The sequence below is a fragment of the Adiantum capillus-veneris genome, chromosome 2, assembly GCF_014529385.1.
Source record: "Adiantum capillus-veneris isolate H3 chromosome 2, ASM1452938v2, whole genome shotgun sequence".
Lineage (NCBI taxonomy): Eukaryota > Viridiplantae > Streptophyta > Polypodiopsida > Polypodiales > Pteridaceae > Adiantum > Adiantum capillus-veneris.
The window spans coordinates 171690132-171702540 of NC_140932.1; the positions used below are offsets into that span (position 1 = coordinate 171690132).

Here is a 12409-nt window from a genome sequence, read left to right on the forward strand (position 1 = left end):
AAGTTGCATTATAATTTTTAAGCAAAGAGGAGATTGTTTTAGATCTCTATCGAGGAATTCTAGACATCTCTATTGAGGGACTGACTAGTGATGGGGAAGGATGAGCAACGACAGCAGCCCAGGTCTTGGAGGAGAAGAACGTGAGGGAGACAGGCGAACACTAATTAAAGCGCAGGCCGGAGGCGCTCATATAAAAGTGGCCTACATATGATCATCACCATGGCCGCAAGGGCTGCAGCTTTGAGTAAAGAGGATGCGCAAGCGGCTGTGGTCGCCCGAGGAGGACGACGCCCTGCGCTGCTTTGTGGAGAGGCACAGCTGCGGCAAATGGAGTCACGTCGCTCTCCTCACCGGTAGGGTAGCCTCCTCTCTCTCTCTCTCTGTGGGTGTCTGTGCCCAGACTTGGGAAACAAACAAGAGGAGAGGTCTGCTTAGTTTTCTGGCTATTCACACTTTTTGATTATTAAGAGTACCTTGTGTTGCAGATTTACTCACCCTGCTCCCTTCACTATTCATGAATTGCTTCTGGGTGAATGCCATGGAATGGGCATACCTTTATGGAAGGAAAAAAATGTGCTGACTCTTTCTAACTTTTGTGCTGCGTATGCCCCATCAACTACCTCATTTTTGTGCTATTTTTTCCGATTTAATGCTTCTTTGAGTGCTAGGCTTCATCATAGCCGAGTCTGCCCTTGATCTTTGGAGTCATGACAAAACTCAATACTCTGAACTTTGTGTTGATGTATGCTCACATGTGTGTGCGTGTGGTGGGTGTTGTGCTTGGTAACACATGTTAGTAACTAGTTCTACACCCACTATTGGGCACTGACAACGTTAGTGGGGATGTCGTGGTATTTAGTCAATTATACTATGCATGATGAAGTTGCTGGTTATATTGTCTTGTGGGTGACCACCATGAGAGTGAATTTGGGCTTATCCTTGATTCATCTAGGTATATTTTTAGTCGTATAGTGGATATGCAGACTTCATGTTGTGAAGTTTTTGTCCAAGTTACGACCAATTGATATTGTGCTAATTCTTTCTATCTTTTGTGGTGTGTATGCCCTATCAACTTCCTCATTTTTGTGCTAATATTTTTGATTTAATGCTTCTTTTGGTGCTAAGCTTCATTATGTTGAGGCTGCCTTGATCTCGAAAGTCATGACAGAAACTCAGTATGCTGAACTTTGTGTTGATGTATGCTCATGTTTGTGTGTGTGTGTGGTGTGTTGTGTTTGGGAGCATATGTTATTATCTAGTTCTACACCCACTATTGGGCATTGATGACATTAGTGGGGATGTCGAGGTAATTTAGACAATACTATGCATGATGAAGTTGATGGCTATATTGTCTTGTGGGTGACTACCACAGGTCTATACCTTGCACTTCCCTTTAAGGGTGAATTTGGGCTTATCCTTAATCTCATCCGAGTATATATATATATATATCTTCCTTTGGCATAACTGGTGCCATACAAAATCTCACTTTATTAGAAGACCCTCCAAAAAGCCAAGGGTGGCCCATAGGCTATTGTGTACGTGCATTAGCGCTCTCTCTCTCTCTCTCTCTCTCTCTCTCAGCTAGCAACATAGGGAGAGGTGTTACCTTTGATAGAGAAGTATCACTCATCCAAGTGAGACGACCATACCAATCTAGGAGGAGACTTAGATGCCCTCATCACAAATAGATGAAAGCTATCAGTGAGCGCCATCGAGGGCAAATGCCACAACATCTCAGCCGCAAGACTCGCCACAACATCTCAGTTGCAAAGACTTTTCTATTTCTCACTTAGGAGAGATGCCCTTCATTGTATGTACTGGTTGGGTCTCATAGGCCACGTTGGCCTTTTAGAGACGCTAATATTGTGTGTGTGTGTGTGTGTGTGTGTGTGTGTGTTTAAGTGACAATAGAAGGCATTTTCCCAAGTGCATTCCTATGTAGCGTCAAACAAGCTTGAATAGTTCATGAAGAACTAGATTAGATCGATCACGAGGTGAGAGGAAATGTGGAGGGAGATTCAACCAATTGAGAGGGCCTACAAAAAGAGTTTTTTCTGTGAGCGCCCCTCCAAACAAAGCTTTTAGAGGTCTTGCAGAAGGCTGTGTAAATTCCCTCTGCATAGGCTTCCTCTTCTTGAGTTCAAAATTTGTGGCTTTTGATCCCCTGTGTGTGTGTGTGTGTGTGTGTGTGTACGTGTGTGGCATACGCAAAAAAGCATTACATTATCTCATAAGAATCACAAAAGAAACGGAACTAGTAGTGAAAACCCATTGAAATAAAAGGTGGGAAGGAAAATTGTAGGCGAGAGCTGAAGTAGAAGACTTTGACGAGGAGTTCGAAAACTCCACCAAATTATCTCCTACATGACACTCCGGATCTGCAAGGCCAAAAGACACCCCAACGAAATAAGTAGCACCACGGTGACCCAAGGTCACCATGAAACGCGTTTCGACAGGTGTGGACATGTGAAATGTTTCGAGCCTTGAAATATTTCGCTGAAACACATGTCGTTTTGCTAACAACAAGCTACCATAGTTTGAGGCTTTAGGACCTCTAAAAATCCATGTATGCACATTTTAGCCCCGCGCTTCATTGTGCCCTATCATTAGATTGAAACATTTCATTGTGAAACACCACTTTTGAGGGTGAAACGATTCGGCCTTGAAGCATTTCATGGTGACGTTGGCATTGCCATATTTATTGTATGAGAGAGAGAGAGAGAGAGAGAGAGAGAGAGAGAGAGAGAGAGAGAGAGCCTCAAGCCCACTTAACCACCCAACAACCACTCCACACCCACAAAACCGAACAACAAGTGCCTAACAACAAGAAAAAGAACAAAAATAATATGCAAAATAGATAAGTGCGCGCGCGCACACACACTGTAAGGTGCAGCGGAATGAATGTTGTATTTTCTCAAGATTAGTGATCTTTATTGCTCAAGGTTCCTTTTAGTTCTTTAGGGAAAGAGAGAGCTTTCCGTCTTGTAGAGTGCTGTGGTCACGAACAAAGTGAGTGGATATTGTGCGTGCAAGTGAATGAGACTGAGAGAAGGAGAGAGAAGAGATACGACCCCGAGAGGTTGTAAAATCCTCCTCCGAAGGCCCCACTCTCGTCTGCGAGAGTGGTCTACTTTGATTGCACAAAGGTGTACAATGCGTATGCAATGGGACTATGCCGATGACGACGACGGCGATGACGACGACGACTTCGTGGCTGAAAATTGGGATCTTCTATCTGCTGATTTTCATGGACTGTTCAGGGCTGAAAAAGGCTGTTTCCTACTGCTGTCCTAGGGCTGAAAATGGCTGTTTTGTCGACTGAATTTTACTGTCCCTGTAGGGGCTGAACTGGTGAACAAAAACGCTGACCTAGCTGCATTTTTTGGGCTGCGTTTTGGTTGCTGCAGGGCTGAGAAAAAACGCTGACTGCAGATCTCTTATTGTTGACTAAAACGCCAGGTACTTGATGCCAAAACGTTGTAGTAGGCTGATGCTGAAAGCGCTGCAGATCTGCAACAACTGCTAGCGTTAGTAAGATCTGGGGGCTGTTGCTAGTGGAGGGAAGAAACGCCAGGCTTCAGAGGTTCAAGGGGATGGCGATGGATGTCCTGGAAAGCAAAAACGCTAATGCTGTTGGGTTCTGTCGCGGGAAAAACACCGAGGGTGATGGGAGGTATGGCGATGGGTCATGAGGGGGGTACTGCTGAGAAGTTGCCTGTTGAGCGGGAAGCTCCTATTGCCTTTTCTGCCAGAAAGTGTGAACTTTGGTTTGCTTATATATTAACTTAGCAAAATTGCCCTACCTACTTTTGTAGGAAAGTCACTTAAAAATAATAAGTGAAAATCCCAATAAATAGGAAAATAGGCTAAATGCACTGGAAAATTCCCCTAACGGATGCTAATGAATTCCGATGGGAATTTCGATGATCATGCTGTGTGCAACCGGAGGATATGCATCTATGCTAAGTGACTGGGTATGCACGGTCTACGAATAGACTCACAAAAGTGCCAGATCACTGCTAATCTAACTTGATCGGACTAACTGAACCTTGCTGTGGTGTAGCTTGTCCACAGACACATAGGGTTGGGATGTGTCATGTGACACACACACACACACAGACAAGCATAGGTAGAACCCACAAGCACATGCAACAGAGGAAAAGCAAAAGGAATTGGCAAGCAAGGAAGCAGTGGAACATGCATCAAGCAGCGGTTCAAAAGAAAGAAAGTAGAAGGAAGAGGGTTTTGTGTGTGTGTGTTGGGTGTTGGGGGGGGGGGGGGGGGGGGGGGGCTCTTGTTCGCGACGAAACTTGCAAAGCAGAGTGCACGAATAACTAGACAGAGGACGGCGAGAAGCATGGGAGGAGAAAGTGATAAGCGACATCGTCAAATGGTGGGAGGAGGATGTGGTGTAGTAGATATATAGTAGGTAGCTTGCTTGCTCTCTCTCTCTCTCTCTCTTTCTCTCTCTCTCTCTCTCAAAAGAAGTGTGGTAGATTGGTTATCCCATTCCCCTCTTCAATATCAAGCTTCAAGATTCGTGGGATAAATCTTTGAGGTCTCTTGGAATGGTTCCTATAACGTCACGAATTCTCATCGTCTTCTTCTTCTTCTTCTTCTTCTTGTTCTTCTCTCTCTTAATCTTAGGCCCATCTAGTCCCCTATGCATAAAGAGCTACAAGTTTTGTAATGTAATGTATCTTTTGGCACAGTGTGGTGCTTGATAGATCTATGTGTGTGTGCTTGCGATTAGTGTGTTTGCATGATAAGATTAGTGTTGTGTGCGTCTTGCAATCGTAGTGTGTGTGTTTGGGTTGATTAGAGGTGAAGAGAAGTGGATATGGAGATTGCCCTTCATTGTGGCTTAGCTCCTCCATAGGCCGAGAAGCTCACCTTATAGAGTTAACCATTTGTGTTGCCACGATTAGCTCACTAACCGTGTGAAGGTTTCCATGCCCTAGCCGAGTAGCTCATCCCTCCGGATTGATAATTTTGTTGGTCATTGGAGCTATTGCAACGATGGGACGTCCCCCAACATTTGGCGCAGTTGCGGGGGATGATGGCCTACGTAGTGTAATTGTGGAATAATCGAATGCGTTCCCTCACTAATTTCACTTGTGTGTTTATGTTTTTTGTGGATTTTGAATGTGTGCAAGAAACATTGTGTTCATAATTCCCTAATTTGTGACCATATCTTGCCAATTGTGTATTTACACACACTAATTTCTCACTAACCCCTTGCTAATTTGACTAATTTTTGCTAATTTACTAATGTGCTATGAAGGATTGGAGCATTCGACCATTCAATTGATCTTCAACGGAAAGGTAATTAAGGTGGTATTCTCAACCTCCCTAGAATCTAGACATGTGTAGAATTGTGTAGATATCCCACCAAGATGCAATGTAATTCTATGCTATATTGATGCACTGCAATGTTGATGTTTGTTACCATATACATATGGTAGTGATGTGTGTGAACACATTAGGACTGTCGGGACATTATTTCCCTCTTTAGGAGGTTTTTTCCCGTAAGCATTGTATATACGCCCATCACTCTAGGGCTATCTATCTTTCCATTGCACACTAAGTAATACACTCTCTATTGTGTGTCTTGAGATTCCTTCATCTTCTCCAAGCTGTGTGTGTTTCTCTACAACCCTAATTCCAACAATTGGTATCAGAGCAGGTTGTCCTCTCGGGCTTAGTCGCCAGCTGCTCCAGTACACGCCTGCTCACTTTCTCCAATTTCAGTGAGCTTTTGCAAGCGTTCGCATGTCGACAAATCTTGGCCTCCGTTTCCACTACAGGCAGTACTGCACAGGCTATTTCGTCATTTTGTGAAAAATTTTTGTCAGTGCCGTTTTCTGCATAACAGGTTGTTCCCGTTCCGTTTCTCCTATTTTCGGGCAGTTTTCACATCAGGTGCAGCAGCATACCATGGCTGACAACAACAACACAGATGTGTTCAAGATGTTTGCTGCTGAGGACAGGTTGGATGGGGACAACTACCCTATGTGGACTTATATGATGCAACATGTTCTTGTGTCAAAGGGTGTCTGAAACATTGTGCAGGGCATTGATGTATGTCCTGGTTCTGAGGATGTAGGCGATGTTGAGGATGTTGCAGGTCTTGCTACAAGGATTGCTGCTGTTATACTTGTTTTGCAGAACAAGCTCGTTGGGATGTTAAGGATGCGCAGGCTCATCCATTGATTGCCTTATCTGTGAAGCGCACTATTGTTCCTCACATCCGTTCAACAAAATCTGCAAAACAGGCTTGGGATATTTTGGCTGGTCTTTATGCAAGTCGCAATGAGGCTAAAATTTCTTTGCTGCGTAAAGAGCTGGAGTCGAAGATTATGCATGAGGAAGATGATATGGACACTTTCCTTGCTAGTGTCAAGGATATCAATGAGCAACTTATTTCTGCAGGTGAAGTCATTTCAGACAGTTCCCTTGTGCAGACTGTTCTTAATGCCTTACCTGATTCTTACCAGACTTTTGCTAGTACTTGGAGACTTATGACCCAAGGAAATCCTGAAGTTGTCAAGTTTGATGCATTATGCACATTGCTGTTGCACATCTTCTCATAAATAGCTTTAGTATTAGGTGAATGGAAAGGTCTTTCCCCAGGCCATTTCCAAGCTTTCTAATCAACCGGTGTGAAGCAGAAAGGAAGGGTTATACTTGAGGATTTTTACCAGAACTCTACCGATGAGGATGGATCTCCTCATAGATAGAAAGTCTGCAGATCAATCTTAGATGCTCCAGGGGGTACAATCCCCTTTCTGATAATCCCAAAAAGCCTCTATGGAGCTAAAGCCCTTGTTGTTGAGATTCCTGGCAATTTCAATCCAATGGCAATCCAGGCCTAGGTATTTCACCATGGGGGCTGCAAGGAGATTAGCGTCGTACGGTTCCCTTCCAGTACCTTGTTTCTTCCTTCCAACTCAGTGAGGAAGCGGCTTGACAACATTTGTCAATAAATTTCCCCGCAAATCCTCCTATTTTAGCCTTCACACTGATAGGCGGGAGAAGCCTATTTTGTAAGCCCAGGTCATGCCAAGGCCCCCTCTAGACTCCATGCGGGACTCCATAATCATTTCCCTTGCCATACATGCCCAACTTTCTTCTGAATTAGCAAAGGTGTAGAACACTTTGGTGCATAATGCCAAACCATGAGTGATAGGGTTGAGGATTCCAAGACCCCCCCAAGCCTTAGGTCCAGCAATTGCCTCCATTGCCATGGTTTTCTTGAAGTGAAATTATTTCTCCACAAGAACTCTTTGATTGGTTTGAGAAAGGCATTCTAGCTCTTCCTGTAAAGTTGCAAGAACGGGGAGGTGAAGGTAATGTAGGGGATGAAGAAGGTGTTAATTATTGTAGCATGTAGTGGAAGGGAGTGAGGATGAATTCCCAACACTTCATTTTCCTCTTAATTCTATCTTGAACCCAATCAAAATCTTGTTAGTCATCAGTTGTTCCTTTCTACGATAGGTACCCCAAGTGTGGAAGATGTGTCCTCTCTTAACTATTTCTCCGGTCCATCCCGAGGAATCAAAATTGTCTTCTTTTGATAAGAGACAAGTCTTGATAAGTTTGATAAGCGTTTTCTTTAGATATGATTCGAGCATGCCTTTGGTAAATGCCTTGTTGACCATAAGTAAGAAGGACGCGCACAAGCATTCCCAGAACTCTTGACAAAACTCGACCAACATCATACTCTTTTTGAAATATTGTTTAGTGCATATTGTCACACCATTCTACTCCCAGAGTGTCATGTAATGGTTGGCTACTGAAGGAGTTGAACCAGGGAGGGATGCATGTTACAAGTATAACTTCGATTCAGGTTTTAACAATGCTAACCCACACCTTAGGCTACATATTTGTTGATTGCATTGACAAACTTGTGATGAGTTCAACACTATACATTCAAACTGGCGTTACCAAGTCAAGTGAAACATTAACGTGGTAAACACTCTCTTGAAGGGAATCACCCATATTATTGATGTGTTCAACCATAGTAAAACCTCCTTCACACTTACATACTTCTATGAGAAAAATGATCCCTTTTCTTTTGGGCTATTGTAACATTTTTGATTAATTCTAATCAAGCTTGTTAGAGCATTCAAACAAAAAGAGAGAGATAAAAATGATCCTTTTTTATTAACCAACGTTTCTTCTTCTAAACCTATCCCACACGAGCATTGAGGTGTAAGTCTCCTTACGTCATACATCTCTTCTAATGAACTCACGTGATAGGTGAATCTTCCCAAAACACACTCTTAATTAAGAAGACTTTCAAGTTTTGCTGGAAGAAGCTCCTTCCAAGGGCATTTGAGCTTCTAGCAATATACTATTTCAAGTCAGATGGTTTTTGGCTCAAAGTTAGAGAACATCCGTTAGATGGCACATACCAACTAAACCATGACCGAAAACTTCCTTTAGATGGGAGATACCAACCAAAACATGACACTTCGAGCCATTTAGGACAACAATTGATATAGGATTTGTTGAGATCATGTGGAGAGATCAGGTGAAGTTGGCTTCTATGAGCTCTATCATACTACAAGGTTTTGGCATGCCTTAGAAGAAGAAGAGACTTATTCTGGTCCCCTCATTTAAAAGCCTCATGCCTTCTTTTTTAATTTTGGTTTTAAAATTTTTTAGTTTATAAATTGGTCCCTTCATGTAAGGGCATATGTTTTTCTTTTCAACTTTTTGTTTTAAACTATCAACACGAGCCTTCACCTTGTTTTCAATTTCAAAGCTCATATTGACAAAGTCCTTTCCATAAAAATGTAATGTTCATATGTGGAGAGGTTTAGAATGGCTTGGATATATTGGTGGGTTTTCAACGCATAGGCTTATTATTAGATTAAGGTCCTCCAGTAAGAAAGCCTCTTTCTCTCTGGCAACTTGGAGATTTGAAGGAAAACTTGGGCCAATGGACACCAACTATTGAACTACCTTTGCATAGTTCTACCGATCTAAATCAAGATATGGTAACTGCTCGACTCACCAACTAATGGTTGTATGATAGGGCTTCAACATCGTTCCCCTAAAAGTTGTCGCCTTCGTTGGGTTAATTATCTACGTCCTGGCTTGAAGCATGGTCCCTTCTCTATGCAAGAGCTTCGCTTACTCATTTTCTTGCAAGCGCACTTTGGAAACAGGTCTCTCTCTCTCTCTCTCTCTCTCTCTCTCTCTCTCTCTCTCTCTCGCATGCGTAGACACACATTGATACCTATTGTTGTGGACTATGGTGCAAATGGTCACAAATAGCTGCATATATCCCAGGTCGAAGTGATAATGACGTGAAGAATGCATGGCACTTTGTAAGAGAAGGTGGCAACGACACTCATCAAAGGATACAGATTTCGACATCCCTTCCTCATTATCATGCATGCAATGCAAGGAACAAAATGGTCCAATGCCCACACTCCTAGTCACAAGCTCTACCAACTCCAATTTGACACAATTTCTTGCACAAAATGAATCATTCATAATGCCCTCAAATGATGGTCAACCTCCTGAAGGTCTGGATCAAGTAGTGTGGCACTTCATGAACAAAAAGGCATCATGAAATACTATTATGCCTCGTTAAAAACACTAGAAGTCCCCAAAAACTCTATAATGACCTACACAACCCACTCTTTATCTACTCCAATTGAACCCACTCTTATATGCTCCAATTGTATTTGGATATGACAACTTGAGGGTATTGATTTTATTAAGTTCCTTCAATAAACATGCATATGGCGAATTGAGATTATTCATTATTAATGAATATTTTTGCCATCCCTTTTGATTCAATTTTCGTTGTGCTAAGAACACATTACATGCATGCATTGCGTCCACAATCTAAATCTTTCATTAATTCATGTCCTAGATTCGGTGCAAATTTTGTTGAGATAGGCATGTCCTTTTTGCTCCAACTATGGGAAACACCTCTACATGTGCATACTATTTGCTATTGGCATTTGTCCTATAAGTTGTAAGCTTCTAAGAAGGGCCACATGGAGAGTTATCAATCGGATAACCACTCCCGCTTTGTGCATAAATAAAGCCCAACACTATGCTGTACATTACACTATGTTAAAAGTATTTCTAACCTTTTTTGTGTATTGAGTCCACCTTTACTAAAGTGTGTGTGCTTCTCTCTCTAACTGTCTAAGCTATGTCTGCACACACACACAAACCTCCTTGAGCACACACACGCACACCATCAGCCCCAAAATTTGGTATCAGAGCCAGTGAGCATCACAACAAACTTAGCAATCCTATTAGCATCACACAAAAGCCCAATTTGCTGATTTTCAAGTGCATTAATCACTGACCAGAAGGTGATAAAGAAGCCCAAATCAGCCCCTTAATCGAAGAAAATCGAGAGCGTGGCTTGAAGTTGCTTTGATCTGCGTTTGAGGATGTTTTTCCCTCACTAAGGCGCTCTCTTCTGCTTTGGATCATGCAAAGCTAAAAATTTCAGCTTATCATCTCATTCGACGGCTTCAACTTCGCTTCGGAATCTCTTCCCGGCCTTGGAGATTCGTCAATCAGCCCCTTCAGATGCAGTGGCAGCTCAAAAATGACCCCTCTTGCAATACCTGATCACGGAATTGCTTTAAGATCATCCCACCTCGCTTTGGACGGCAACTGCTCATCTTAGCGACTCAGGTCTCGTTTTCTGTGTACATAATGCGTTTTTTTAAAATTATAGTAGCCTTTTGAGCCTTTGACTGGCTAGTGGAGCTTCACACCAACATACTACACAACTCCAACAATTTGCAAAGCTCCCATTATAATCTTTTTGTTGATTAAAACCCGCAAGTTTACGCACACTCGAAGTGGCAGCCAAGCTCGACATCGACAACACGCTCGACTTCGTCACCAAGCTTGACATTGTCAATATTTTATGGTCGATCTGTATTCGTTCAAGCTTCTAAGCCGTTCGAACTTCAAAGCGTGATTTTCCAAGGCACATGCACACTTCCACACACGTAATTTAATCACCACTTGTGAAGAGGGGCTTCACGCACGCGAAGAGTGACTTCACAATTTTGGCTTCCGATCATTGTGTACAGGGCAAGACACTGCCATAGAGAGAGTCTCTCTATTGGTAAGACCAAGTCCCTTCATGTGTATAACCATTTTGCACGATGGAGAAAAAGGGATTGAAAAATTCAATGGAGACGATTTCCACACTTGGCAGACCAAGCTGTGAGGATAGCTTATGAAAAAGCAACTATGGTCTGTTGTAAAATTGAGGATAAGCAAACCATCCACTTCTACTGAAGGCACTCTCACTAGGGCTCAAATTGCACAAGCACAAGCTAAAGATGAGCAAGCACTAGGCATAATTATCACATCACTCCCCGATAATTATGTGCACTTTACAAATAGCCGCACCACTGTAATCCAAGCATGGGATATTCTGGAACATAACTTTGGTGCTAAACAAAAGCAAAGTAAGATTAGCTTAAAGAAAAATCTTTACAAACTTACTATGCTTCAAGAAGAGGATGTTTCAAGCCTCGTAAACAGACTAATGAGCATAATCACGTAACTCACTTACATTCATTGCCAAGTCCCGGAAGAAGATAAAGTCGCTATGCTCTTGAGTGCTCTACCTGAAAGTTTTAACAACATAGTCACAATCTTAGAGCAAAAGGAACCCATACCTTCTCTGCAATACGTTACAGGGGCGATCCATGAAGAAGAAAAGAAAAATAAGAAGAAATCTGAATCAATGGGAGGAGCTTATTTCACATCATCATCATCATCATCTAGGGCGTCATCATCATCACCTAGATTAAATAACAAGAAGTGTTATGAATGTGGCAAGCCTGGACACTTCTCCAAGGACTACTACAAGAACAATTATTGTAGCAATTGCGGCATCAAAGGTCATCCACCATCAAAGTGCCAAGGAAGCAACAAAAATAGAGTCAATCTTGCAGAAGAAAAGGACGAAGATGCAGCTCAATAGGAAGAGAATTGTCTCCATGTGTGTACCGTCCCCAACTACTTTTGCAAGTATACTAATGTACTGTAATTATGGATGGTCTTCCACCTTCTTTGTTTAAGGGGAGGATTTCTTGGTCTGTGTGACACCATATGATGAGACCACTCAGTCTGTGTGACTACCTCGGTCTGTGTGACCATTAGCCTGAGTGGTTAGGTCTCGATTCAGCTTCATTCAATATAGTCCATGCGTAAGGGGAGGATTGTTGAGATAGGAATGTCCTTCTTGCTCCAACTGTGGGAAACACCTCTACATGTGCATACTATTTGCTATTTGCATTTGTCCTATAAGTTGTAAGCTTCCAAGAAGGTCCACATGGAGAGTTATCAGCCGGATAGACACTCCAGATTTGTGCTTAAATAAAGCCCAACACTATGCTGTACA

At 42.5% G+C, this 12409-nt stretch overlaps 1 protein-coding gene across 2 annotated transcripts; it reads left to right on the top strand.

The window, feature by feature from the left end:
* The first annotated feature begins 82 nt into the window (after positions 1-82).
* Positions 83-9176, top strand: LOC147464068 (transcription factor MYB86-like). Of its 2 annotated transcripts, XM_086530242.1 has the most exons (3): positions 83-353; positions 5285-5334; positions 9044-9176. In XM_086530242.1, exons 1-3 carry the CDS (start codon positions 254-256, stop codon positions 9107-9109), a joined length of 216 nt encoding a protein of 71 aa, XP_086386368.1. In that variant the 5' UTR covers positions 83-253; the 3' UTR covers positions 9110-9176. The 2 variants fall into 2 exon arrangements, with proteins under 2 accessions (XP_086386368.1, XP_086386377.1); XM_086530251.1 differs by lacking the exons at positions 5285-5334; positions 9044-9176 and adding an exon at positions 486-688.
* Positions 9177-12409: the final 3233 nt, after the last annotated feature.